Here is a 25,519-nt window from a genome sequence, read left to right on the forward strand (position 1 = left end):
TGTATTTCATACGGCTGACTTACCCGAACCACACCGTCCGAGTGTCCTGTGACTATGACGTTCTGTGTGTCCCACTCATTCATCTCTGACACACAGCAGCAGATAATATGCTGGCTCCTGCCTGTGAATGTGTTCACGCTGACGACAGGGTTCCCATTGATGCTCCACACGTGGATATATGTGCCAGCGCAGGACACAATGTCCCCCTGGGAAGGTAGAGAAGAACTCCTCACTCACTTCATATTACATTCCAGTTTCAGAAGTAAACTGAATCCTTGGCCTGGCTCTCAAGGAGAGAGAATGGGTAATTTCTGAGGAAGCCTGGAATTCAGTGCTTGCTAACTTAAAAAAACAGGCTGAACAGAGGCCTCTTTAAGAATTCAAGGCTGAGAGGATGCCGCGGCCGAGGTGATTTCAAATGGAGCCGGAGGCAGGACCTCCATGTCTATGCTTCGGCATTGTGACCAGCAGTGTTTTCTTCCATGTCAAAGCTGTCTGAGGAGGTGAACTACTCTTCTTCCCCCGTTTTTTTTTTTTTTTACAAAATCTGCTTACACCTTTCATTTAGAGGTGAGAATCCACCTCCACTTTATTTCACAAAATGAGTCCAATCGCAAAAACCACAGGTTCAAAGAGAAATTCTTTAGCTCAGTTACCTCTCTCTTCAATAAAGGAAAAGATGAAATCTTGGTAACATTGTAATATCCTATTTTAAAATTTATATTCACAGGAGGGTGGGAGAATGAGAAGGCAAAAAAGGTGAAACCTGGTATATAAGTCACTAGGCAAAGAGAATAAACCCTAAAATTTCCAGAAGTTATAATTTGGGTTTTTGTGAGGTCCAAAACCAGAAAAGAATGGACTTTTCCCTCAAACTCTACCAGGCTAGGCTCCACCCAACCTGGTGAGACTACAACTCACTAATGTTAAGGGAATTAAGATGCGTCCTGAAGCATCTACTATATCAGTTACTAGCTACTGTGGTGGACCTTTAGACTTTCCATTTCAACCTTGTGAGGTTAGCTAGTAGAGGTCCTGCTTTAGAGAGGATGAAAGTGAAGTATAAAAAGCTAAGTAACTTGCCTAATATCAGAGAGTGAAGATTTGAACCCAGCTCTTTCTGGCCCCAAAACTTACACACCATACCATAGTGCCTCTCTTATCCCTATGACAGCCTGCCTGTCACGATGCTAGCTACTGAATTTAGAATCCCTCCTGCCCTTCTTTCTGCTCTTCTTCCACCAAGATGGCAAGAATAAAACCAAAACCAAAATAAAAACAATACTTAGCAAAGCATTGGTGTGCCCACCTCTCACTGGTCACTGAGTCATGTCTGGCAATGAGTATCAGCAATGGAACTTTAATTAATAGCCTTGGTCTATGCAAGAGACCAGGGACAGCCTGTCCATCCTGCACTGAGCAAGACTTTCTTTGATGGCTCCAGGGAGCTTCCATGAGAGTACATCAGAGAAAATCCTGTGGATGTGAGGGCTGGGCAGTTAAGAGGAGCAACTGAAGGGCACCAGTGAGGTACCTTAGGCCAAAAATGTAGGCTGAAGTAAGCAGACTTAATATTGGCTGCAAAAATATAACACAAACAGAAATCTTTCCATGAGGCTTTTCCCTACGTGTTATTAAAAGATTATAAAAGCATCTTACAAGAAAAAAAAACACATTTCCATAGTGTTTGCAGCAACTATTATAATCCAATGGCTGTATACTGGCTCAAATAACAACTAGCTATCAATAAAATTCTCAGTAGTTAAGTGAAGAACCCCAAACAAGGTGCTTGAAAGAGTGACCAAATGCCTGACTCACAGCAACACTGCGTCAGTGGTTCTGCTGCACTGACATGTTGGTAAGGCTCTCCGCACAGACATTTGCATGACTAGCCCCTACGTGCTGTTCTAAAAATACCTTAGGTATTTTTACCAAAAAGCAAATTTGACTCTTTACCCTGCATAAACCCATTCACTGCCAATGCTGATTACATTTACTGTTACTAGACAATCTAAGCTCCATTCACTAGAACTGAATATGTATCTTTTTCCTTTTTCTTTGAATGACTACAAGGTATCTGACTAAAAGCATCATACTTATTATCTTCTGGTAGAAATAAAAGACATACCATCCCTCAGAAGGAAAGCTGTCTGTGTGCGTGATGGTGACACGGCTAGAACTACTCTGTATCATGCAGCATGATCTTGGGGAGGGGCTAAAGGTAGGCAGGGGTGAGAATGGGTAGGTACAGCTAAGAAGTGATGAGGCTCAGGGACCTCTGGTTGGTCTGCAAGACTGGTGTGCCCATGTGGGCATCTTCCACATATGGAAGCGATAACTTGTCCCTTAGACACAGAGATCTCAACTTTTGTAAATCTATGCCTATCTTCCCTACTTATCAACACACCTTATAGCAGCAATGAGTACCCTTGCCTGGCCCCTCCTCAGGTGGGCTTGGTCTGCACAAGAGGCTCCTAGGCCAGTGCATCTGTTTTATCCTGACTCATCTGTCTCTATATAAAATATTAATTTTAGACAAGTGATAATATCCTTTGATAACCTTGAGATGTTTTAAAAATAGTTCTGTCACAATTTTTCTCTTGTTTGGGTACTCAAATGTTACTTTTTTTCACTTTACATAATAAACAAAAAATAAAAATTTATTTCATAAAAATTTCAATGTAATTTTTTCCTGATTTCTGTTTCTGATATTTCATTGTTGGTGTACCAAAAAGCCTTTGATTTCTGAATATTGACTTTGTATCCCACTGTTTTGCCAAATTCATTTATTAGGTTGAGTAGTTTTTTGTGGAGTCTATAGAATTTTCCATGTACACTATCATGTCGTCTGCAAACAATGATAGTTTTGTTTTCCCCTTTCCAATTTGGATGCCTCTTATTTCTTTTTCTTGTCTGATTGATATGGCTAGAACTTCCAATACTATGTTGAACGGGAGTGGTGGAATTGGGCATCCTTGTCTTGTTCCTGATCTTAGAGGGAAAAGCTCTAAGATTTTGCCCATTGAGTATGATGTTGGCTGTAGGTCTCTCATATATGGCCTTTATTATATTGAGAAATGCTCCCTCTATTCCCACTTTGCTAACTGTTTTTATTCAATGCAATTTTAACATTCTGAACAAATCATACAAATTCTTTTTTTAAAAATGCCTATTCTAGAATGTTTTGTTTTGAACCAAATTTTGCTCTTTAAAGTATGCAAGTAGTGAGTGAATTTTAATACAAAATGCTGAGTTACAAACTTTAATAGCCATCTGCTTTTGCAAAGAACACAAAATTCAAAGAAATGAATCCTTATCAACTAGTAATTTTTTTACTTATGTTGGCTAGACCTTCTTGTTTTCCTAGATATAAAACAAAAGGGCAGTTTACTACTTACTGTTAATTCATTGATACAAAGAGCAGAAACTGGAGCTCGATGGCCTCGGAGCTGGGTTAGAAATGATAGTTTGTTCAGATCCCAAATGATGCAGGTTCGGTCACGGGACCCGCTGACGATTATGTGGTAGGCTAACGAAGCTGTGGCACAGGTGACTGTATCAGTGTGGCCAAGTAAGGCCTACAAAGCAGAACAGAAAAACCCAGGCTGATCACAATGACAGGGCTGGTTAAGGGAGAGCAAAGATTCTGGATGCAAAACACCCTAGCTACTTAGATAATGCTATAAAAAAAAAAGATCCTGGATGCACCAGGTAACAAGGGGCGTGTGCACTGGGGGTGCATGCATTGGGCAGCAGTGTGTGTGTGTGGGTCTTCACTCTGCTCTTGCCGATGGTCCCTGCCTCACCCCCAGGCCGAAGGAGCAGTCTAGAGGACTCTGGAGGCGCTAGTCTCCATTTTTTATTACTTCTGTCCTGGCCTTGGGCCACTGTCTTAGAAGGAAAAGAGAATAGCAACTGCTACCCAGCTTGGGTTTCTTCCTACCATTTCTATGTGGGGATGTGTTGATTACAGCCCCCAAAATACAGACTTTATACTCTGCATCTATTCTTTTATGCCGCCAAGTCCTGTTAAGTCTATTGTAAGGAGCTACAATTGGATGGATTTTTCAGAAAGTGCACACACGGTGAGAACAGCACGGCTTGTGGTATGTGGTCCCGGGAAGATAAAGGGACAATGTGGTCCTTATGTGTCTGTGACCTCCTGGTACTGAATGGAGACATCAGGACATTTGTGCCCAAGAGGGATTCTTTCTTCAAACTAGAATAAGACTTTTCTTGCTAGAGTATGAAGAGAAACAGGACCCTTGGAAATGGCAATGAGGGAAAATAAGTATTTTCAAGAAAATACTGTTAGGAGTTCCTAACAATAATCTGAATTTACTATTTAAATAGTGAACTGACTTAAAATTTGGGTAATACAGACAACCTTATTGTAGCTTAGTTAACTCTAGAAGGCTGTTTTTAATAAGAAGTGCTTTCTACTGAAAGTGAATGGCACACTAGCTTCAAAGCCCATTTTCTAAATGGAAAATATTGTAAGCAGGAGTTTGGACCAGCAAACTACACCATCAACCTTATATGTATATGCTCATGTCAAGACTGTATCTCTTTACATGGCTTACCTTTGGACCTTGCACCCAGTGAAGTTCCTGGCCTGCACAGATGGTTGTTGGTATGTTTAAGTACAAGGAGTTAAATTCTTTTCATAGATATTTTATTTGTTTGGCTTTGAAATAAACTTTGTAGTCACACAGAACTCAATTTACATCCTGACTTTACAACTAGGTGTGATGTGGCCACGTATCTTAACCTCTCTAAGCTGTGTTTTTTTCCAAGTGTAATTAGAGCTAATAACTATTTTGCAAAATCATGAGGACTGAAGTTTTACACTTCTGAACATTCACCACAGTTCCCTAAACATATTAGGTGCTCAATAAATGGAAAATATTGTTGCACCAATTTTCAAATTTGTATAATAAAAAGTATATTATACTCTACTAAAAAACTGTATGATAAATTCACTCACAAACCAAATACTAAAAGGTGATCACTTAATCACAAAAGGGTTTTTGCTTTAAGTAAAAATTTATAAGAGTTGGTATGTAAGTGATGAAAAATACTTGTTAATAACATCATCAATGGTTCTACTGAATATATATATGAATTTGTTATATCTTTAGGGATATGATAAATGAAGAAAGAGAAAGACAAAGAAATAAAAAATTTAATGGTTTAGCTGAATGAAGAGCATCTAGAAAGGAAATTAATATGAATCAATAGCATTAATATAATCTGGTTTGTAAAAACTCAATTTATATATAACTTTATAGAAACATTTATAGTACTTAAATAGATTTTAAAATATATTTCCTAAAGACAGTTTGCTTTGAATTTTTAAAAAAGACCAGCTTAGGTCATTTTTAGAAATAATATCTCCTGATTTCATTTCTTTTACATTTGAGACCCTCAAAAGGGTCTCAAATGTAAAAAAGAACACATATTTTTTTTGGTTTTGTCCATTATCTCTCAAGTGCATTACAATTAAGGAAGTTTTTTAAGTTTCTCTAGAGTGTGGGCAGCAGAGATGGAGTATCTTCCACCTGCTATGTTACCTGTTTGAGGGACAGGGTCTTGGCCTTTTCCTTTGAGGTGCCCATCTCCCACACACACACGACTGTGCTCGTTCCACCTGTAATAACCAGCTTGGGGTTGGGGCAGATTGCGCAGAGAATCTGGCCCCACTCAGATAAACATTCATAAACAGTCATTGCCTGTAAAATAAAACAGATGTGAGACACACATGCCATCAAGTACTAAAATGTCTGAAACACAATGTGCATACTGGGTGAAGAACAGAGATTTCTATGCAGGTACAAATGACGGAATACATTCTGGGCTGGTTCCAATTTAGCAACTTTTCCACACTGAAGCTCTACTCTGAACTACCTGCTATAGACTCCTAACCACGGTTGCTGCTAAAAACCATAATGGAGTTCTCCAGTTTGTCTAGTCCAGAAAAATGAGGTTTAGACTATATGATGTTCTGGAAGGTACAGCGGGAGAATCTGGTAAAAGAATGTGTTTGCCGCAGCCAGTTGAAATATAAAAGGAAAGCACGAGTGCTGCTGATGAGAATGTTAACTAAATTTGTTACAGTGCAACAGAGAGACCTGCACAGACTACATCCGTCTTGCTTTCAGGAGGAGAGTGTCAGAGGGCAAAGACAGGGCATTAAAGGGTTAATACACATGGTCTCTCCCAAGAGATAGCTGATGCTTGGGGGATAGGGTGATAGGTCTTCTGTTAGCCATTTAAGAGTCCTAAAATAATAAATGGGCCAAGTGATGACTCACCAAAAAAGGCTCTTCTGGTTGGAAGAAATGCTGACTACTGGCTGGTTAGGATCTCTTGGAGGAATTCTCCGAGCAAGGGGGAAACTGCTTGCCCTAGAATACAACTTCCCAAAAGGCTTCCTTCTTCTACTTGTCCATTAGCTCCTTTATCCTGATCTAAGGCAGACAGCTCTCCCTTCCTCTGGGCCTTGGAGAAACGGCTGACAAGCCCTTGGCCTAGGCTCCCCATACCTTCTTTTAAGCAGGATATCCAGCCATGCAAGAGTGAGATGAAATGAATGAGAAAGAAATGATTCAAACCTTGTCTGACTCATAGGTGCCCAGCCTGCAGCTGAGGTCTGCATAGCCCCAAGTGAAAGTTTTGTTCCAGGTGGGTGGGATGAGCACCTTATTCTGTTCTACTGCGAGAATGCCTTTATCGGTGCACACTATTTGTCCCACTGGTTCTTTGAGTTCTATGCAAAACAAATCATCACATTACAACAGGGAGAGGGAAAATAAACTTCATTATTTCACAGGGCATGGTAAAGTAATCTCAGATATTCATACAAATCAAGCACACTGACACCCACATTAAGACAATATGACCATAGTGGCAGAGCCTGGCTTTTCAGTCGCCCACAGCCCTGCTGGGTGATGCTGACCATGACCGGTGTTCTCCGGGCTTCCCTCTAGCCTCACTGTCTCTGACTCCTTAGGTTTGGCTCCTAGCAATTGGGCCTGCTTTCCTGACCTCTGGAGCTGCACGGAGTGACCTGGATGCTCCCCCGCATGCCAGGAGCATGCCACACAGAGACTTTCCACCAACCTAGTACTTCAGCACCTCTCAAGTTACAGCTCTTAGACTTCCAGACTAATGGCCATGACGTCCTCTGAGAGGCCCAGATGCCCTGCTCTGCTCCCAAATCTCTGCCAGCCAAACCAGTGCTCCAGCACCATGGCTCGGCAGTGACTGCAGCGGGCACAGGCGAAGTCTGTGTAATAAGGCAAATGGCCTCGGGCTGGCAGCCAATCCAATTTACCAGACTCTGAAGCTCCAATATTTGGATTTCTTTAGATGGCAACTTCAACACTTTGCAAAAAAATATATTTTTAAATCCTAAGGGGAAAATCCACTTGAAAAAGCACTTTTAGATGTATATGCTTTTAATTGGCATATTAAAAATACAGTCTTATCACTATTCCTAAAAAGGCAGAATATGTATAAGTGAAGGTGACAGAAGTTTTTTTTACATATATAATATAAAGGTTGAGCGACAAGATTTGGTATTTTAGATTTTTTGTTATCTTAGCAGGGGAGAAAATGTTTCAACTTTTTTGACACAAAACTCAACAATCAGAAAGAAAGGAAAACAGAACAGAAAAGTAAAAGGAGAAAATCTAATGAGTATTTTAGTGATTTATCACAAAAAAATACGGCACATATTACAAATTACACAAATATCCAAAAAATAGTTATGACTGCTAGGTTAATAAATGATCCCACAGAATCATGAATCAGAAGTTTATTCCCCATCACCTTACCTTTTACAGGTGCTAGAGAAGGCCTCAAATTGTCTAGGTGATGGAAAAAGATCTTGTCACTTGTAGATCCTGGTGGGACAGAGATTCCTGCATTGTCTCCATTGAGTCTACTCCTCACTCGCTTTGGTGGATGAGGTTTCTTAAATAACTGATATGAGAGAAGACAACACATTTTATAATGAAAGTAACATTTATTAAGCCCCATTATAGGCCAGGTATTATGTTATTTCACTTATGCATCATAGCAACCAGTAGGTACAGTATAACTGCATTCTGAGGGAAGAAATCCAAAGTGGCTCAGAGGCTGCCCGATATCTAAGACCTTTGTTAAGTAGGGACAGGGCTATGCTACCACAGCTTGAATTACTGTGTTACAATGATTTCATAATAGCTTTGACAATGAACTCAGACTATAGTTAATTGATGATTATTTCCCAATGATACTTAAAAATTAACCAGGCTGTGCCACTGAGGGCAAGCAGACATCCTGTTTAATTGGGCTATTTCTGGCTTCAGCATGGCCTTTCTCCCTGTAACATCATTTTTGTCTCTTTTAGATGTTACTAATTTGCTACAAGTCTGAACTTTGTTGCCTTTTTACTTTGCCATGCTGTAAAGAAAAAAAGAAACAAGAAGAAAATCTTTGCAATCTCTGTTCATTATTTCTACAGGGCTAGAAAGTATTATTGTACATTTAGGATTACTATTTTTCAAATATTATTCACCTTCAAAATACGCGTTGAGTTATTTCTGTTAAAGAACAGAAATCTGAGGAAGATATTTGGGAAATCTTAGATGAAATGAGGTTTAAGATGAATATAATACAATCATACTTTGTGAATTTGACATTCTGAATTTTCAGGAGGAAAAAAATGCTATGTATTAAGAAAGATACACATTTTAGGCTCCCAAGCTTCTACACATATTACATATTGTTCTTATTTTATTTGCATATTAGAGTTCTGTTGTTTTCTACAGAAGTTAATAATGACACAAGCCTCTGAAGTTCTATAAAAAGACCCCCACACTTTAAAGCATGTTCCTGGATGAACACTTACTGAAGAACTTTTACATGAGGGCCCAGTGGGAGCCAGGCTAGGGTACAGAGAGGTACAATGTGGTGGCCCTGAGGTTTACATTTTTGTAGGGTTGCTATACTTGGCAGTACTCTATATTAGTCACTGGAATGTTCTAGAAATTTATTATCCAGACTCTCATCTTCTATACTGCTTGCCTCTTATACTCAGAAGTGGAACAAAAACCCTGCAACAGTGTATGCATCTTGACTTTTTTTGTTCGGAATACTTTTCCCCCAAGGGAATGAAATAGTTTCTGTGCTGGTAACCCTTGGAAAACAGGAACTAAGATCCTTCAACCTGAGATCAGTGTTTATCAACAGCATATCATCCCTCTTTAATTCAAACCACCACTACCTGTTCACTGAACTATTTACTGTAAGAGCTCGCTAGGTGTTTCTCTGCTCCTAATCTGGCTCTCCTACAGAGAGAGTGTGTGCGTGTGCACAAGACCACATGTGTGTACATGACTTAGCCAGAATGATCCTTAAAGTCTGGATACAGCCATGAAGTTTCTCTGCTTAAACTCAGTAAGGGATTACTGGCCTCAGGACAGAACCCCGTCTCTGTGCACACTCTGGCCCCACAGGTCCCATCTGCTTTCCTGAGTGTGCTCTCGACCTCCTGCCAGGTCTTGTGCAGGTGCAGGAAAGCACACCCTGCACTAGTCTGCCAGGGGAAATTCTCTTTGAACAACACCATTTCTGTTTATTTGTATGTAAAAGGGGGGAGAAAGCAATACTCTTGGAACCTACTGGGTGATATTTATAATCCTTTATTGAAAACTCAGTCTAAATTTAAGTATTTTTATGGTAATTGATCATCTAAAGAAATATTAAGCATTTAAAAAAATGAAACAGAGAACAGTGATCATAAGAACATCCATACCTGTTTAGGAATCTGACCAAAGTTATTAATGAACCCTATGGTGGCTGTCTCCTTTAATGGGTCATTTATGTTGTAGATATCCACTTGACCCTCGTAAAACAGGTGATGGAAGACATTTACAGCTTCTACTGCAGCAGGGCCTTGCTGTTTATAGCCAAAGATCAAGTCAATCCATTCATGCAGGTGGGCACTCACAAAATCACATTCCAAAGCCTGTAATTTCAAAACAAAGGTTCAGTCACTGCCTGACATTTATTAATTCCTCAGAAAGTAAAGAACTGGCCAAAGATTGACAGTAACTAAAATAACGAAAAATCATTAAAATAATATTAGTAATGCCCAGATGTGTGACACATTGCTCAAGGTCCTCTTTGTATTGTACAATCAAGGACCCAGTGAAATCCAGTTCAACTGCAAAGTGCACTCTCATTACCTCTCGGTGGACTCTGATGAATTCTCGTGGGTCCCCTTTTGCCCAGGGTGGAAGAATAACATCTCCAAGCTTGGTGCCATTTTGTTTACAGCCTGTGCAGTTGGATACATTAAAGAAAATGAAGAAACGTGATAAATAATAAGTTCATATCAAGTAACAGGGAAATAGTGGGTTTAAGTGCATTGACTGAATTATGAATTATAAAATCTTACCAGCAGGAAGGACCCTCAGAGATCATCTACCCTGTCCTTCCCTAAGACTTCTCCTTAGTTCACTTCCTCAGAGAGATTCACTAAGTGTTAGCAAAACAGAGGGGTGCTGACTATCAAATGACTTCAGAAAATGATGACTTACACAAAGTTGAACATGTTTCTTTCCTGCAAGACTCTTCAGAGGTATTGCTAGGAGGTACATTAGACATAACGCCTGAAATTTAACTGACCACAGGAGTCTTTAATGAAACATTTTATGGGGCTACTGTTTTCAGTTTCAAAAACCCCCTCAAATTCAATTCCCCTGGGATGGGTGGCTCATTTGGCAAACCATTAACATTTCTCTAAACTCTTCCTTTTGTAGGCTTTTCCAGAAAGCTTACAGTTTGGTGAGTCATCAACAGTTAAGTAGTACTAAATTTATCTTAATGTTTTGACAAAATTTACTGTTCACATGGAGGAGGTTATTGAAAGAGTACCTAACTCCTCAGAAACTTTCAGTTTGTTCTCTTTGCATAAGAAGTACAAATGTCTTCTTGAGATATTTGGAATACATGTACGTTCTCATATTTCTGATTACCTTAAATTCTTCAGAGAGCACTGTAGAACTGATACATATTTTGCTGTCAAGATTCTCATTAAAGAAATAAAATCTAAAACCTAAAGAAAGAAATTAAGGAAGACAAAACAATGGAAGCACATACTGTGTGTTCATGGACTGAAAGAATTAACGTCATCGAAATGTCCACACTACCCAAAGCAACTTTTAGATTCAATGCAATACGTATTAAAGTACCAATGGCATATATCACAGAATAGAACAAAAATTTCAAAAACTCATATGGAAGCATAAATGACCCCAAATAGTCACAGCAATTTTTAAAAAATATTTTATTTATTTATCTTTAGAGGGGAAGGGAAATAGAGAGGGAGAGAAATATCAGTGTATGGTTGCCTCTTGTGCATTCCCTGCTGGAAACTGGCCTGTGACCCAGGCAAGTGCCCTGACTGGGAATTGAGCCCTGATCCTTTGGTTCACAGGCCTGGGCTCAATCCACTGAGCTACACCAGCCAGGGTGCCACAACAATTTTGAGAAATAAGAACAAAGTAAGAGGGATCACAATACCTGATACCAAACTGTATTACAAGGCCACTGTAATCAAAACAGCCTGGTACTGGCATAAGAACAGACACACGGACCAATGGAACAGAACAAAGAGCCCAGAAATAAACCCATGTCTCTATAGTCAATTAATATTCAACAAAGGGGGCAGCAAGCATAAAATGGAGTAAAATAGCTGCTTCAACAAATGGTGTTGGGAAATCTGGACAGCTAAATGCAAAAAAAATGAACCAACTTACATCAAACACAAAAATAAATTCAAGGTGTATAAAAGACTTAATTAAATACAAGTTGTGACACCATAAAAATCCTAGAGGAGAACATAGGCAGGAACATCTCAGATATTCCATGCAGCAACATTTTCACCAATATGTCCCCTAGAGCAAGAGACAAAGCAAAGAATAAACAAATGCAACTTCATCAAAATAAAAATCTTCTGCATGGCAAAAGAAAATATCAGTAAAATGAAAAGGGAACCGCCCATATGGGAACATGTATTTGCCAATAATACCTCCAACAAGGGTAATCTCAAAAATATATAAAGAACTCACAGTACATCCACTCCAGGAAGACAAACAACTCAATTAAAAAATGGGCAAAGAACTTGAACAGACACTTCTCCAAGGAGGACACACAGAGGGCCCAAAGACATATGAAGAGATGCTCAGCGTCACTAGCCATCAGAGAAATGCAAATTAAAACCACAATGAGATACCACCTCAAAGCGGTGAGAATGGCCATCATAAACAAATCAACAAAAACAAGTGCTGGCAAGGTTGTGGAGAAAAGGGAATCCTAGTGCACTGTTGCTGGGAATGCAGACTGGGGCAGCCACTGTGGAAAACAGTATGGAACTGCTTTTTGACCCAGCTTCCACTGCTGGGATTATACCCTACGAACCCAAAAACACCAATCCAAAAGAACCTATGCACCCCAATGTTCAAAGCAGCACAATTTAGAAGAGCCAAGTGCTGGAAGCAACGTAAGTGCCCAAAAGTAAATGAATAGATTAAAAAATATGGTATATTTACACGATGGAATATTATGCAACAGAAAGAAAGAAGGGGGGCCTACCCTTTGAGATGGCATGGATGGCTGTGGAAAGCATTATGCTGAATGAAATAAGCCAGGCAGTGAAAGACAAATACCACATGATATCACCTATAAGTGGAACCTAATCAACAAAACAAACAAGCAAAATATAACCAGAAACATGGAAATGAAGAACAATCTGACAGTAACCAGAGAAGAGGTGAGAGGGGATAATGAGGGGGAAGGATCAAGGGTGGGAAGTAGGGATGGCTGGGGTGGGGTGGGAGTGGTGGGAAAGAATATGAACATAACTATACTAGAATAATAATAAAAATGTGGAAAAAATAAAGGGCAGTTGAGATTGAAAAAAAAACACCTCTCATAGTAAAAAAAAAAATCTAAAATGTTAACGTTTTTGCTGTTAATATATTATTTAACAGAAAAAATGTTTGGAAACACTATGGGGCTACCTGGCAGAAACAAAAACATCAAGTTGTGATAATGCACATCAAGTGATATTAATTCCCTGTAGTTTTGCTATTTTAATGTATTATTAAAATAATGTATTTTGTTATTTTAAGTCATAGCCAGAGATAATCTTTAAGATATTAAATAAACCATTTGCTATGAAATCTACCCATAGTAAAACACATTAAATGGGACTGGCATCTAAGAAAACATGTTCTTTTTCTTCTTTTAAAAAATAACACCAAAAAGTTAACTTTAGCATACAGTTTTCTTAGGTACAAATCAGATGATCACTATAAAAAGTGACTCTATAAACAAAAATATTGTCTCAATAGTTTAACAGCAGTTGGTTAGATAAATAGTTGCATTAGAATTTCTCATAGAGAAGTGCAATTGTTCAAATTTTGGAACACAAAGGCTTTTCAAGTAAGGGCCAATAAAAATATTTCCTTTAGAAATAATCTTGTTTTCATCACTGTTATTTCATGGCTTATTTACAATGTGATATTAAGTGAGAGATACAAAAATCAGTTTATTGTTTAAAGGAATGTACTGACTTGGTTAGAAAAATTACCATATGATTTAAGAAAAAAATAAAACAATCAAGTTATTATAACCATGCCCCTGTTTATATTCTTACTCCAGCCCTGCTGATGTGCCCTCCAGAACTAATTTTTTGAGAATGAGAAGCGAGTTATAATTTCCAGACTATTCCAGATATAATCTATTTTTTAAAATTCTTCTCACAATCCATATATAATTATGTGACATAATTGTATTTAATCAGCACTATCTGCAGTTTTAAAATGTCACTTCAAGGGAACAAGGTCTAAGAAAGCCCGTGGCCTATCTAATCCTGAGGCCCTGCCGAGCTCCCCTGTGTGTGTATCCACAGGCCTGAGGACAAGGTGACCAGGGATGAACGTTCCTGACTCCAGAAGTGGGGAAAAACCCAAGTGCTTTTTCTTTTAAACCATTTATTACCTTTTCTGTGTGAAGAGGCAAACAGTGTTCCACTGCTTTGTTTTTATTGGGGTGAAATTCACAAAACATTAAATTAACTATTTCAAAGTGCACAACTCAGTGGCATTTAGTGCGTGGACAATGTTGTGCAACCAATGCACCTCACTAGCCCCAGCATTTCATCATCCCAGAAAGAAACCTGTAACATTAAAGCAGTTGTTGCCCATTCCTCTCACGCCACCCCCACCCCCACCACTGGAAACTACCTATTCTGGATGTTCCATATACATGGAATCATACATTACATGACCTTCTGTGCCTGGCTTCTTTCACTTAGCATAATGTTGTGAGGTTCACCCATGTTGCAGCATTTATCAGTACTTCATATTTTATTGCTGAAGTCCTTTATTACATGTATATTCCACAATTTGTTTACTCATTGACAGGCAGGTGGGCTGTTTCTACCATTTGGTTATTGCAGACAGTGCATCTTCAACTATGCGAGAACATGTTAATGTTAATTCCCTGTTTCAGCTCTTCTGGACACATACCTAGGAGTGGAACTGCTGGTTCATATGGTAATTTTGTGTTTAACTTTTAGAAGAACCACCAAATTGCTGCCCACAGAGGCTGAACTATTTTCTATTCCCATCAGCAATGCACAAGGGTTCTAACTTTTCCACATCTCTGCCAGTCCTTGGTACTTTCTGCGAGTGCATTTTTTTTCATTCTAAGCCATACTTAGATGTAAGGGACACTTCACTGTGGCATCTTGATTTGTGTTTCCCTAACAACTACTGGTACGGAATATCTTTCATGTGCTTATTAAACATGTGACTAATTTCTTTGGAGAAATGTATTTTTGGGGCCTTTGTTCACTTTTAAATTGGGTTGTTTATCTTTTTGTTGTTGAGTGGTAAGAGTTCTTCATATTCTGCACACTAGGCCTTTATAAAATATATCATTTGCAAATATTTAAAGGTTTTCTTTTCAGTTTCTGCATAATGTCCTTGAATGCAGAAGGTTTACATTTTGATCAGTTTCAATTTATTTCTTTGATTCTGTTACTGTAGCTTGTGCTTTTGATATCCTATCTAAAAATCCATTGCCAAATACAAGATTATAAAGATTTAACCCTATGGTTTTCTCTTAGAGTTTTATGGCTTTAGCTTTTATATGATTTCAGGGGAGAAGGATGATTTGTTATGAAGGTGAGCATGCCAGATACACAACCCTTCTTTCATTACTTATTTAAAAGTAGAGCATCTGGTTGGGTTTGTCAGTAGTCTGGCTAAAATATTTTTGCAACACAGATTATTATAACAAAAGCTAGTGTTTCTGAAAGATTGAGGGTATCATTTCCTTTCTGTAGCTTTCCATATTTGTCTCTTCGAAAGCGATGTCTCTAAGGAAAAGAGTATATTCTCCAAAGTAAAACTGTAAGTGAACATAATGCAACACTGATGTGTAGCCATATTTAAATGCTGTGTGCGCACTCATTGTTTTTTCTTATTTACCATCTATTCTGCTCTTTCTAGGAACCATTACTCCATCCAATTCTAAATATTAGACTTTGGTGTCTTTAGCTACTGGAGGGTGAGCTCCAGGCCCAAGCAGAGGTATTACCATAGTCTTATTACCATAAGAATCAATTTTGGGACTTCTGCTGGGGCTACTGAGAGAATCTTACCATCTTTCTCATTAGACCTACAGCTATAATTTCACAAGGTTAGGAATGCTAATGGACAACTAAGGACAAATATTTTTTAAAGTTTTTAAAAAGAGAAATCACTCAAATGATTAGACATGGGTAGTTTTTAGGAGTTTCTATTTATAAAACATTTTGAGGTAGTATTATAATGATTTACATGTTGAACTCTAACTACAGACTAAAGCATGAGGTATAAAAAAAAATACAAAACAGCACTGGCTGGTACAGTTCCATGGATTGAGTGCTAGCTGGTGGCCAGTTTGATTCCCAGTCAGGGCACATGCCTGGGTTGCGGGCCAGATCCCTAGTTCGGGGTGTGCAGGAGGCAACCACATACGGATGTTTCGCTCCCTCTCTTTCTCCCTCCCTTCTTTTTTCTCTAAAAATAAATAAGTAAGTAAGATCTTTGGTTACAGCATGACGCTCCATCCAACTGGGCCACACTGGCCAGGGCTGAAATTCTAATTTTAAAACATATTAGCATTTAAGCTGAGAATGCCTCAAGCAATACATAATACTAAAATGAAACATAAAAATCTGGGTACACCACTTGACTATTAATAGGTTTCAACTGTAATAATTTTCAAATAAATTTTCTCTCAGATTTGTTTTAACCAAAATAACAATATTCTAACCAGTAGATGTAATCTGTGTCAGTTTAGAAATGTTTCCCAGATCTAGGTTTGAAACAGCTATTTTTCCATTTTTTTGAAGTTGGATTTCAACCTAGTAAAGCCTTTTCCCTTTAAATTTACATTTTAAATTTTATTGAATTTACTGGAGTGTGAAACAGCTATTTTTTAAAAAAATTTAATAGCAGACACCCAATTATAATAACTAGCAGCAGCTGAAACTACGAGGACATCTTGTCAGTGTATACTGCAGACAATCTTCAGAAAAGTCACTTATTTCTACCAGTCTCTTCTTGGACAACATTTCTAAGATAAAGCTATAGCTCTACATACCCAGATCAAAGTTGTTGGAATTCAGCAAAAACTCTGGTAAGTAAAAAAATTCTGGGATCAGTTCTTTTACATCTGCCATGTTGTGCTTTGATGCGGAATACCAGGCCTCCCGGACACTGTGGAACATCCGGTCGGCCAGGTCGAAGTGGCCCCCCTGTGAACAGAATGAGAAGGCACCTCTCTGTTAGAGAACCACTCCCACCTCACAACTTCCAGTCCCATTCAGGCAAGGGCTGAACACCCTGAAAAAATATTTGGTGATATTTCCATTTCCTCTCATCCTATGTCAAATACACAATATTTTAAATGACCAAAAAAAGGAAATTCTCTTTGGGATATTTTTTACAAAGGGTACTCAATGCATTTGCTTTGTAATCAAAATAAAATGCAAATGTAAAGTCATTTAAAAATGTTAGTTTTTAGAGAAAGGCAACACAATAAGGAATATGAATTCTTCCACATTTTGATGATGCTCTTTTAAAGATTGTAATGTAGTCATTTATAGTTGGAGATGCTCAAGTTATATGTGCTTGACTGGTTTCATAAATAATATGACACTGAAGTTCTTATACCAGTAAGAATTAATTGGAGAACTGGAAAGGTAATAGAAAAGATATAGACTGATAAAAAAAACTCAAACAGAAATGGGATTTCTTATACTTATGCAGCTTCAGAGATACACCACCCCCTTCCTCAAACTCCCTGTGCTGTTTTAAGAGAAGGCAGAGTATTTGTCTCTATGATGCAGTTCATTGTGGGAAAATGCCAAACTCCAAATGATGGCCATCAAGGCTTGCCACAATCTTGACTTCTCCCCACACTTGCTCTGCTCTAGACACTCTGGCCTTTTTGCTGCTCCTCATACATCTCAGGCACACACCACACTCAGGGTGCTCACATGGGCTGGTGGTCCCTTTGTCCAGCACACACTTTCTCCAGATACCGGCATGAGTAACTCCCTTACCTCCTTCCAGTTTTTGTTCAGATGTCACCTTTTCAAAGAGATGTACTCTGACCACTCTTTAAAACTTCTTCATAATCTCCCTTACCTCCAATTCTTGTACTTTCCATTCTTTCCCTGATCTGTATTTTTCTGATAGCATTTACCATATTCTAAAAACACTTGACAATACACTTATTTATCTGCTTGTCTATCTCCCTCAATCAAAACAGCATGTAAGCTCAACATGGCAGGGCTTTTCTCTTTATTCATGGAAGTCCTCTTAGGCACCTAGAATACCATCTAAATAAATGAAAGAGAATGTGGAGAAAAGCAATTATAGTAAAAAAAGACAGCAAATGTCTTTTTAAGAATTGTTTATTAAATTCAACCAGTTCAGGCTGAATTTCACATACATGCCAATAAAGCACATGAGGTTCATCGAGAAGGTATCCAGCTATGTATTATGAAAAATAGAGACATTTAGTGAAGAAGAAACATTGTACACAGGACAACAACACCTCAGTCCCCTTCAGAGTAGGCACTTGGGGACTTCACACAGTTCTCCCAATCACCCTCAGCTGCTCCACTGTATTTTTTCTGAATTTCACTGACAGTCTGAAATCTCTTCCCTTTCAAAGGTGACTTAGTTTTGGGAAAAGCCAAAAAGTCACAGGGTGCCAAATCTGGCCTGTGGAGGGGCTGAGTCACCTTGGTGATTTTATGTTTCTCTGCAGAGTTTTCGGTGCTGCACGAGTGGGTGCACTGTCGTGATGAAACTGCCAGTCACCAGTGGCCCACAGCTGTGTCCTTCTCAATTATCTCAATAGTTTCCATGGAGGAATGTTCAAGCCTAATGCAAAATTTGGTGCAGATTCCCTACTCTACTTTCTCAGTCATTTTGAATGTGATGGCCACACAGTACACATGCTCACTCAAGGGCATCCACTGACCCCACTGACTGGGTACAGTGAAGTTGGCATTGCTGACACATGTGCATTCTGGTCCACACTCCTTGGCTCCTAGGCTACATCGATGTCACACAAACTGTTCTCGTTATATAAACAACAGCTGGACTTTCCCCAGACAGACCTCCTGTACTACTTGCTTTTCTGGCTCTAGGACTTCGACACTTCATTATAAATAAATGCTAATTCATTCATTAATTCTGGTCCAACAATGTTTCACTTTAATTACATTTGATTACTTTTGAGACTGAAACCTGACAAGTCTTCTTGTGAAGCAGGATGACAATATTTTTAAACAAGCAACAATTTTAAATAGAAAGAAGGCTTGTATACAATGAAAAAATTATCAATTCAAAGTTCTACCTGTAGCCTTAAGAAGATCTGTGTGAAAGGCTCCATCCTCACTAGGTATGAAGCCACAATCATTGCAGATGAATAGTGGGTCCCATAGTGGTAGGCTGGAGTTTCTCCTGCTCAAAAGAAGATTAAAGCATAATTGAAAACAAGGGTAAATATTAAAAAATTGGTATTAATAGGCTTGAAAATGCTAATGTGAGTGATAACTGTGACACTAAATACAGTTAGTGCTGGCATTTGTAGCATGAAAACTTCATGCTGACACTGCTACCCCTCACGTACTTGGTAGTAATCAAAATAAGTATGATTCCACGTGTTTCTCCTAAAACTAAGCCTATGTAGCAATTCGTGTTTTGAGGCTTTTATGTAATAAATAACTCTTAAAAGCAAACCATCTCCACTGAAGCAGGATATTTACTGACTTACAGATACTGTTCACTAGGTTCTGGCTTTGAAAATCTGTATTTCTTTAAATTGTCTATAAATATTGTGCAAGTTTTACCACTCTTCTTGACAGGGGGGGAAAAGAGCCCACATGGGGAATACTGTTAGGCTTAGGGTTTTCTTTCTTCTTTCATTGTTTTGCTTCTTTTTGAGGCATGCATGACAAAAATGAAATATAGTAAATTTAAGTATACTGAATAATATTCCAGAAAGTAGTCAATTTTTTAGTGCAACAGGATTTGAAAAAGAGAGTTAATAAATGAAAAAGTGTAGTTCCTGGCCTAAATATGATTCAAATTAAAGACATGTTATGATGGAAAATTTCTGCCCAATATGAAGCACACATACTTAGATTTCTGTCAGTAACCTCACAGGCTATCTAAAAAAATCCCTTCTAGGCACAGTCATCAGTTGTCATATAAAACCTGATTTTCTGCTCTAATAGTTATATAGATATGTGGATATATAACATAGACAGATGTAATGATATATAAGCAATTTTTGGAAAGATGCATGGATATCAGACCACTAAATAATGGCTGACTTTTGAAATTAGGTACAAAGTCTAATGACAAGAAAAGTTATTTACCATTAGGATCTTCCCAGTCTTTATATCGCTTCTTATATTGAGCTAATCGTTCATCTGTCTGTGCTCCCATCGGCTTAGCCAGGTTTCTAAATGTCTTGGGGTTAGTAAGATCTACCTCCTAAAATACAGAACAAAACACATCACTATCCATCCTTTATCTTTGCCATCACAGATACATATGGTGGCAATCACAGACAACGGCAACTCGTAATGTGCTAGTATCTGTGGGGTCATCTTGGCAGAACTGGACTCCAAAACAAGGCTAGGTATCTACCGTTAGCCTCACTTTACAGAGAGGCACGTGGCAGTTTGTGAACGGATTCAGTTTGGAGGCAACTGCTTTGGAAATTAAGTGTTCACAGAGGAAGGCACTCAGGATCCATGTTTGGAGAGGAATAGGAGGGAAAATCCTTCCCATTCTTGGCAAGGACACTGGAGGAGACTCTGGACACAAAAGCACCAATTCATCTTTATCCTCCATCACCCATATAACCGGATAATCAAATCTCCTCGCTGTTCTGTTCCCCTTTTCCTCTGTTTCATTCTAACTTCACTTCTGAGCATTTCCTTCTTACAGGTGATTGGGAAGTGAAAATAGAACTCTCAGTAATTCATTCACATCTAAAACACAGTGTCAAACAAGATCAAGTACCTTTTCAACTGAGATGGAATCTTTCAGACTACCTACCACGGATTATTTCAAATGCTCATCTCTAGTTGATGTAATTCACATATTTGCAAGGAAACCTAAATTTACCTCCTGAAGGATTTAAAAGTAGAAATTCGAAGTATGCACCTGTGGGATATTCAATTTGTATTCTTTTTATAGGGCATAAGACTGACCAATTTTGCCAAACTTATATTTTAAAAGTCCTGGGCAGGAGAAACTGATCCACATTTATATAAGTCAAGTTAGTACATTTGTCCCCTCAAATTCTATATGCAAAATACTTAATTGTTTTTGTTAATTCAACAAACATTAAAGCATATACTAAGTACCAGGCATTACACTAGATGTTGGGAATTAAGAGACAATAAGATAGTCTTAGCACTCAAGGACCTCAGTCGAGTAGGGCCAGACACAAGTCACAACTCCGACATGCGGTACAGCAAAGTACCACATCTTCAAGGCAGTGTGTGAATCCAAGAAGAGAAGAGAGAGGACAGAAGGCTCCCCAGAGGTGATGCTTATCACCTCCCCAGAGGTCTTGCAGGGTGAAATGGAGCTAGCCAAGTGAATCTGTAAGTGGGAGAGCTGTGCATGAGCACTGGGGAGAATTCCACACAGAAGCACAGTGGCTGCAGAGCTACTGAGGGCAGCCATCAGGAGACTGACAGGGTAGCCCAGAATAGAAATCCTGGCAGTAAATGAAGGATAGATTCATAAGAGCTCCTTTGTAAATTGAATGCTACAGAGGTTTTTTTTTTTAAAAAAAATATTTTATTTATTTATCTTTAGAGTGGAAGGGAAGGAGAGAGGGAGAGAAACATCAATGTATGGTTGCCTCTTGTGAGTCCCCTGCTGGGAACTGGCCTGCAACCCAGGCATGTGCCCTGACTGGGAACTGAACCGTGATTGTCTGGTTCGCAGGCCCATGCTCAATCCACTGAGCTACACCAGCCAGGGCCAGAGGTTTTTACATTGTCTTCAAATTGTGATGACGATTCATTGAATCAGTTTAAACAGAGGGATGACAATTAGATTTGTGTTTCTGAAACTGGCTACAGTGTAGGCAAGAGAGAGACATCCATCAGTGGATACAAACTGATTAGCACTTAAGAAACCAAATAGAAGTTATGAATTAATACCCAAGAAGTTTGTCAATTATCCACATTCTGTATAAGTTCAAGATAAAGCTCTTTGCTAAAGCTCTTCTCATCTCCTTTAAACTATAAAGCAAATAAAACAATGGAGCCATTGCATTATCTTGTAATTACTTTAAAATGTGTTCTACTTGCACAAAATGATTTGAGATTTACCTCTGAGTCGTAATCTGCCAGGATCCAAGGAAAAACAGGATATTGCATGAGATCATTATACGATCTGCCAGCCAAAGTGTTCAAGTGCATCAAATACTGGAAGTTACTTATTTCACCTCTCTTGAGAAAGATAAACAGAGGTTTATTTTAGAGCAATCAATTATCTCCACTATGTTCACTTTAAAAAATGTTATATGAAAAGTGAGGTAAAGGACAATTTCTTTTCTTACAGATTTCAGAACATCAACATTTTTTCTCCGAAGAACAAAAACAACACGTTTTTTCTTATGGTACATATTTTACGGATTATTAAAATGCTTTTAACTGTATGATTTACACCATCCAACTATAAATTATGAAGGAGGCTTACCTCCCATCTCTGAGTGACAGACTTCTCTCCAACCAAAGTGCTAAGCAACCCAGATCTGAAAACAAGAAATAATTAAATTGTAGGCAATAGTATTTTATTTTTATTTTTTAAAAGATTTTATTTATTTATTTTTAGATAGAGGAGAAGAGAGGGAGAAAGAGAGGGAGAGAAACATCAATGTGTGGTTCTCACTCACATAGTCCCACTGGGAACCTGGCCCACAATTCAGGCATGTGACCCGACTGGGAACCGGACCGGCAACCCTTTGGTTCTCAGGCCAGCACTCAACCCACTGAGCTATACCAGCCAGGGCGGCAATAGTATTTTAAATCTTACTAATCATATTGTTGAAAATTTTAAGTCACTCTATCCTGGAATTTTCAAACTATGGAGAACCTACTATTAGGTAATAAAATTGGTTCAGTGGGTTACAGTTGGCAATTTGAAATATGAAATGACACGGAATTGAATAAAAGAAAACAGAATACTGGAAGGCAACGCAGATAGTAACAGAAAGTATTTTCAGCACATTTTATCTTAGTTTTTCTAACTCAGTTTGTGTCCTGGGATGCAGTGTAGAATATACAAGGTCTGTCCGGAAAGACTCCAGCCATTGTTTATAAAATGAGAATGGTTCACCCAACACTGACGTAACCTGGCAGCCAAGGAGAGGATGCACCTGCAAGCACCTGGAATGTGCATGCAGAACAATGATGACCTCACTGAACTAGTCAGAGGGAGACAGTAGACACCACTGAGTGAGCATGGGTACTCTGTGGCTGTCACATTCAAAATGACTAAGTAGAGCAATGAGAATGTGCATCAAACTCTGCATTAAGCTTGAACATTCCTCTGCAGAAACTATCTGAATGATCCAGAAGGCTGCAGCTATAGGCAATTGATGATTGGCAGCTTCATCGTGGCAATGCACTCGCTCGCACGACTCATCTCCTGCAGAGTTTTTTGGTGAAACATCAAATCACCCAGGTGGTCCAGACCTTCTTCAGCCCAGATTTGGTCTTCTGTGACTTCTGACTTTCCCCAAAACTAAAATCACCTTTGAAAGGGAAGAGATTTCAGGCTATTGATGAGATTCAGGAAAATATGATGGGGCAGCTGATGGTGACTGGGAGAACTATGTGAGGTCCCAAAGGTGCCTACTTTGAAGGAGACTGAGGTATAACTGTCCTATGTATGATGCTTCTTGTATCTTGTGTCTTCTTTAACAAATGCCTCTATTTTTCATATTACATGGCTGGATACTTTCTGGACAGGCCTTGTATTTTTACTGTGGTTTATGGCAAAAGAGTTTGAAAAACATCCATCTAGTCCAACCTTCTACCTTTTCCAATAATCACTACATAAAAGGATTTAAATACATTAGATTGTAATAGCTGAAATAGGATACAATATCTTACATATAACAGTTGCATGGCATATTTCCTAGAAGACATGTTGATAAGTGAATGAAAATATGTATATACTGACAGAAAAGTCATTCCTGTTCATGTCATTCAATATTATGGACTTTTTTTTATAGCAGCCTTTTCTAGAATGCTATAAAGCCCTTCTTTAGGCTTAACAGCTCTATAACATTGCTAACTAATATTGTGAAGATTAAAAAAGTGGTTACTGAACCAGTAAGCAAACACTTAATTATATATTTTGTTGCCTGAAAGGAAATCAATAGACTCAGCTCAATGGTACAGATACCACTTTGCACTCCTGGACAAATTCTTCCCATTAGGAAAAGCAGAACAGAAGGCACTCTCCCTCAAAAAAAGAGCTAAGATTGCTCCTCAAGTTTGTAAGAAAGGGAACAATTAGAAGATTAAAGCTGGAAATGAATATCTGCTTCTTGCCTCTGAGCTTTTAGAAGTTCTTTAAGAACTGCCAATTCAGCACAAACAGTAGTAGCAATAATATAGCAAGCTGAAGATTATCTAGGCAGGTAAAAGTACTAGCAATTTGATCACAAATAGAAAAAGGCTTACTGTGCTCTCAGGGAGCCTTTTGCTTCCTGTGTTTATATTAATAGCGCAGACGACTAGGAACAGAACATGTTTCTGAGGTTGACAAAAGCGTACATCATTTAACATTTATATTTGCTAAATCTCAGCTAAAGAAAAATAAAAGTAACAACCTAATGAGAAATATACTAATTTAATATATTTAGATATAGACAGACCAGAACTCAAAATTTTATGTACAAATTACACAATCTCCACGGAAGTTTTAAGTCATTTTCTTGCATGTTGTAATAATTCATTTGTAGCCAAAAGCAGTGCTTCTCTTCCAGTGGATTATAAAGGACTTGAAGTCCTGAGTGACCATAAATTGAGGTGGGTATATGGATCCTTAAAATGGCTGTATCACCTAGAATGACTTTCTAGGAGTAGCAGCAGCTGAAAAGAGCAAAAGGAACCACTGACAGGTTTGAACACATAAAAGTGTAGGTTTAAATTTAAATGTTAAAAAATTTAAGAGGAAAAATAGGCAATTTGCAACAAATATGACAAGCATAAGAGTAATACATTATTTTAGAAAAATTCCATAAAAACTAATAGTAAGATCTCAAAAGGAGAGGTTAACTATCTAATTACTGCAGTGGTTATTTCAAAATATATGTAAAAATATCAAGTCATCATATTGTATACACAAAACTAATCAAATGTTGTATGTCAATTATATCTCAATGAAAAGAAAAAGTAATCAAAGACCATCACCACCACGAAACTCAGAAAAAAAAAGGTCAAAAGTTATATGTAACTCACAAATGGTGATTTTAAATGGCTAACAAACATTTACAGAGCTCTAGTACTATTAATAAAAAAATGCGCATTTAAAAACTAAAAAAAACCCATTTTATGAAATCAATAAAAATTTTAAAAATAAGTTGACAAGCATTATGAAAATAATTAAACTTATTCATAAGTAGAATATAAATATGTATAATTTTTATGGAAATTCAGTTGGTTTTATGTACTAAAACCCTTCAAATTCACACCCCTTTGTTTTACTAAGGGGACTTTAAAAATAATCAGGAATCACACTTCCATTATTATAACAAGGCAGCATGATAAAAATGAAATATTCACAAATAAAAGGATGTTTTATACATATAATGAATAGGAAGCAAATATAGTAATATTTCTGAAGAA

The 25,519-nt window shown here is 38.1% G+C and overlaps 1 protein-coding gene across 9 annotated transcripts in view; it reads right to left on the reverse strand.

Moving 5' to 3' along the window:
* The window catches only part of WDFY3 (WD repeat and FYVE domain containing 3), a 280,919-nt gene that overhangs the window by 9,272 nt on the left and 246,128 nt on the right, over positions 1–25,519 (reverse strand). For all 9 annotated transcript variants that reach the window (XM_053666391.1, XM_053666398.1, XM_053666395.1 and 6 more), the window contains 12 exons: positions 22,359–22,413; positions 21,989–22,108; positions 20,009–20,126; positions 18,982–19,088; positions 16,711–16,864; positions 10,236–10,327; positions 9,803–10,015; positions 7,839–7,986; positions 6,615–6,769; positions 5,574–5,732; positions 3,399–3,578; positions 24–206 (listed from right to left, as the gene is read on the reverse strand). In XM_053666391.1, the coding sequence (XP_053522366.1) occupies positions 24–206; positions 3,399–3,578; positions 5,574–5,732; positions 6,615–6,769; positions 7,839–7,986; positions 9,803–10,015; positions 10,236–10,327; positions 16,711–16,864; positions 18,982–19,088; positions 20,009–20,126; positions 21,989–22,108; positions 22,359–22,413 (1,684 nt within the window). The remainder of the gene's footprint in view (positions 1–23; positions 207–3,398; positions 3,579–5,573; positions 5,733–6,614; positions 6,770–7,838; positions 7,987–9,802; positions 10,016–10,235; positions 10,328–16,710; positions 16,865–18,981; positions 19,089–20,008; positions 20,127–21,988; positions 22,109–22,358; positions 22,414–25,519) is intronic.

The sequence above is a fragment of the Artibeus jamaicensis genome, unplaced genomic scaffold, assembly GCF_021234435.1.
Source record: "Artibeus jamaicensis isolate MK-2021 breed Jamaican fruit bat unplaced genomic scaffold, CSHL_Jam_final contig_452, whole genome shotgun sequence".
Classification (NCBI taxonomy): Eukaryota; Metazoa; Chordata; class Mammalia; order Chiroptera; family Phyllostomidae; genus Artibeus; species Artibeus jamaicensis.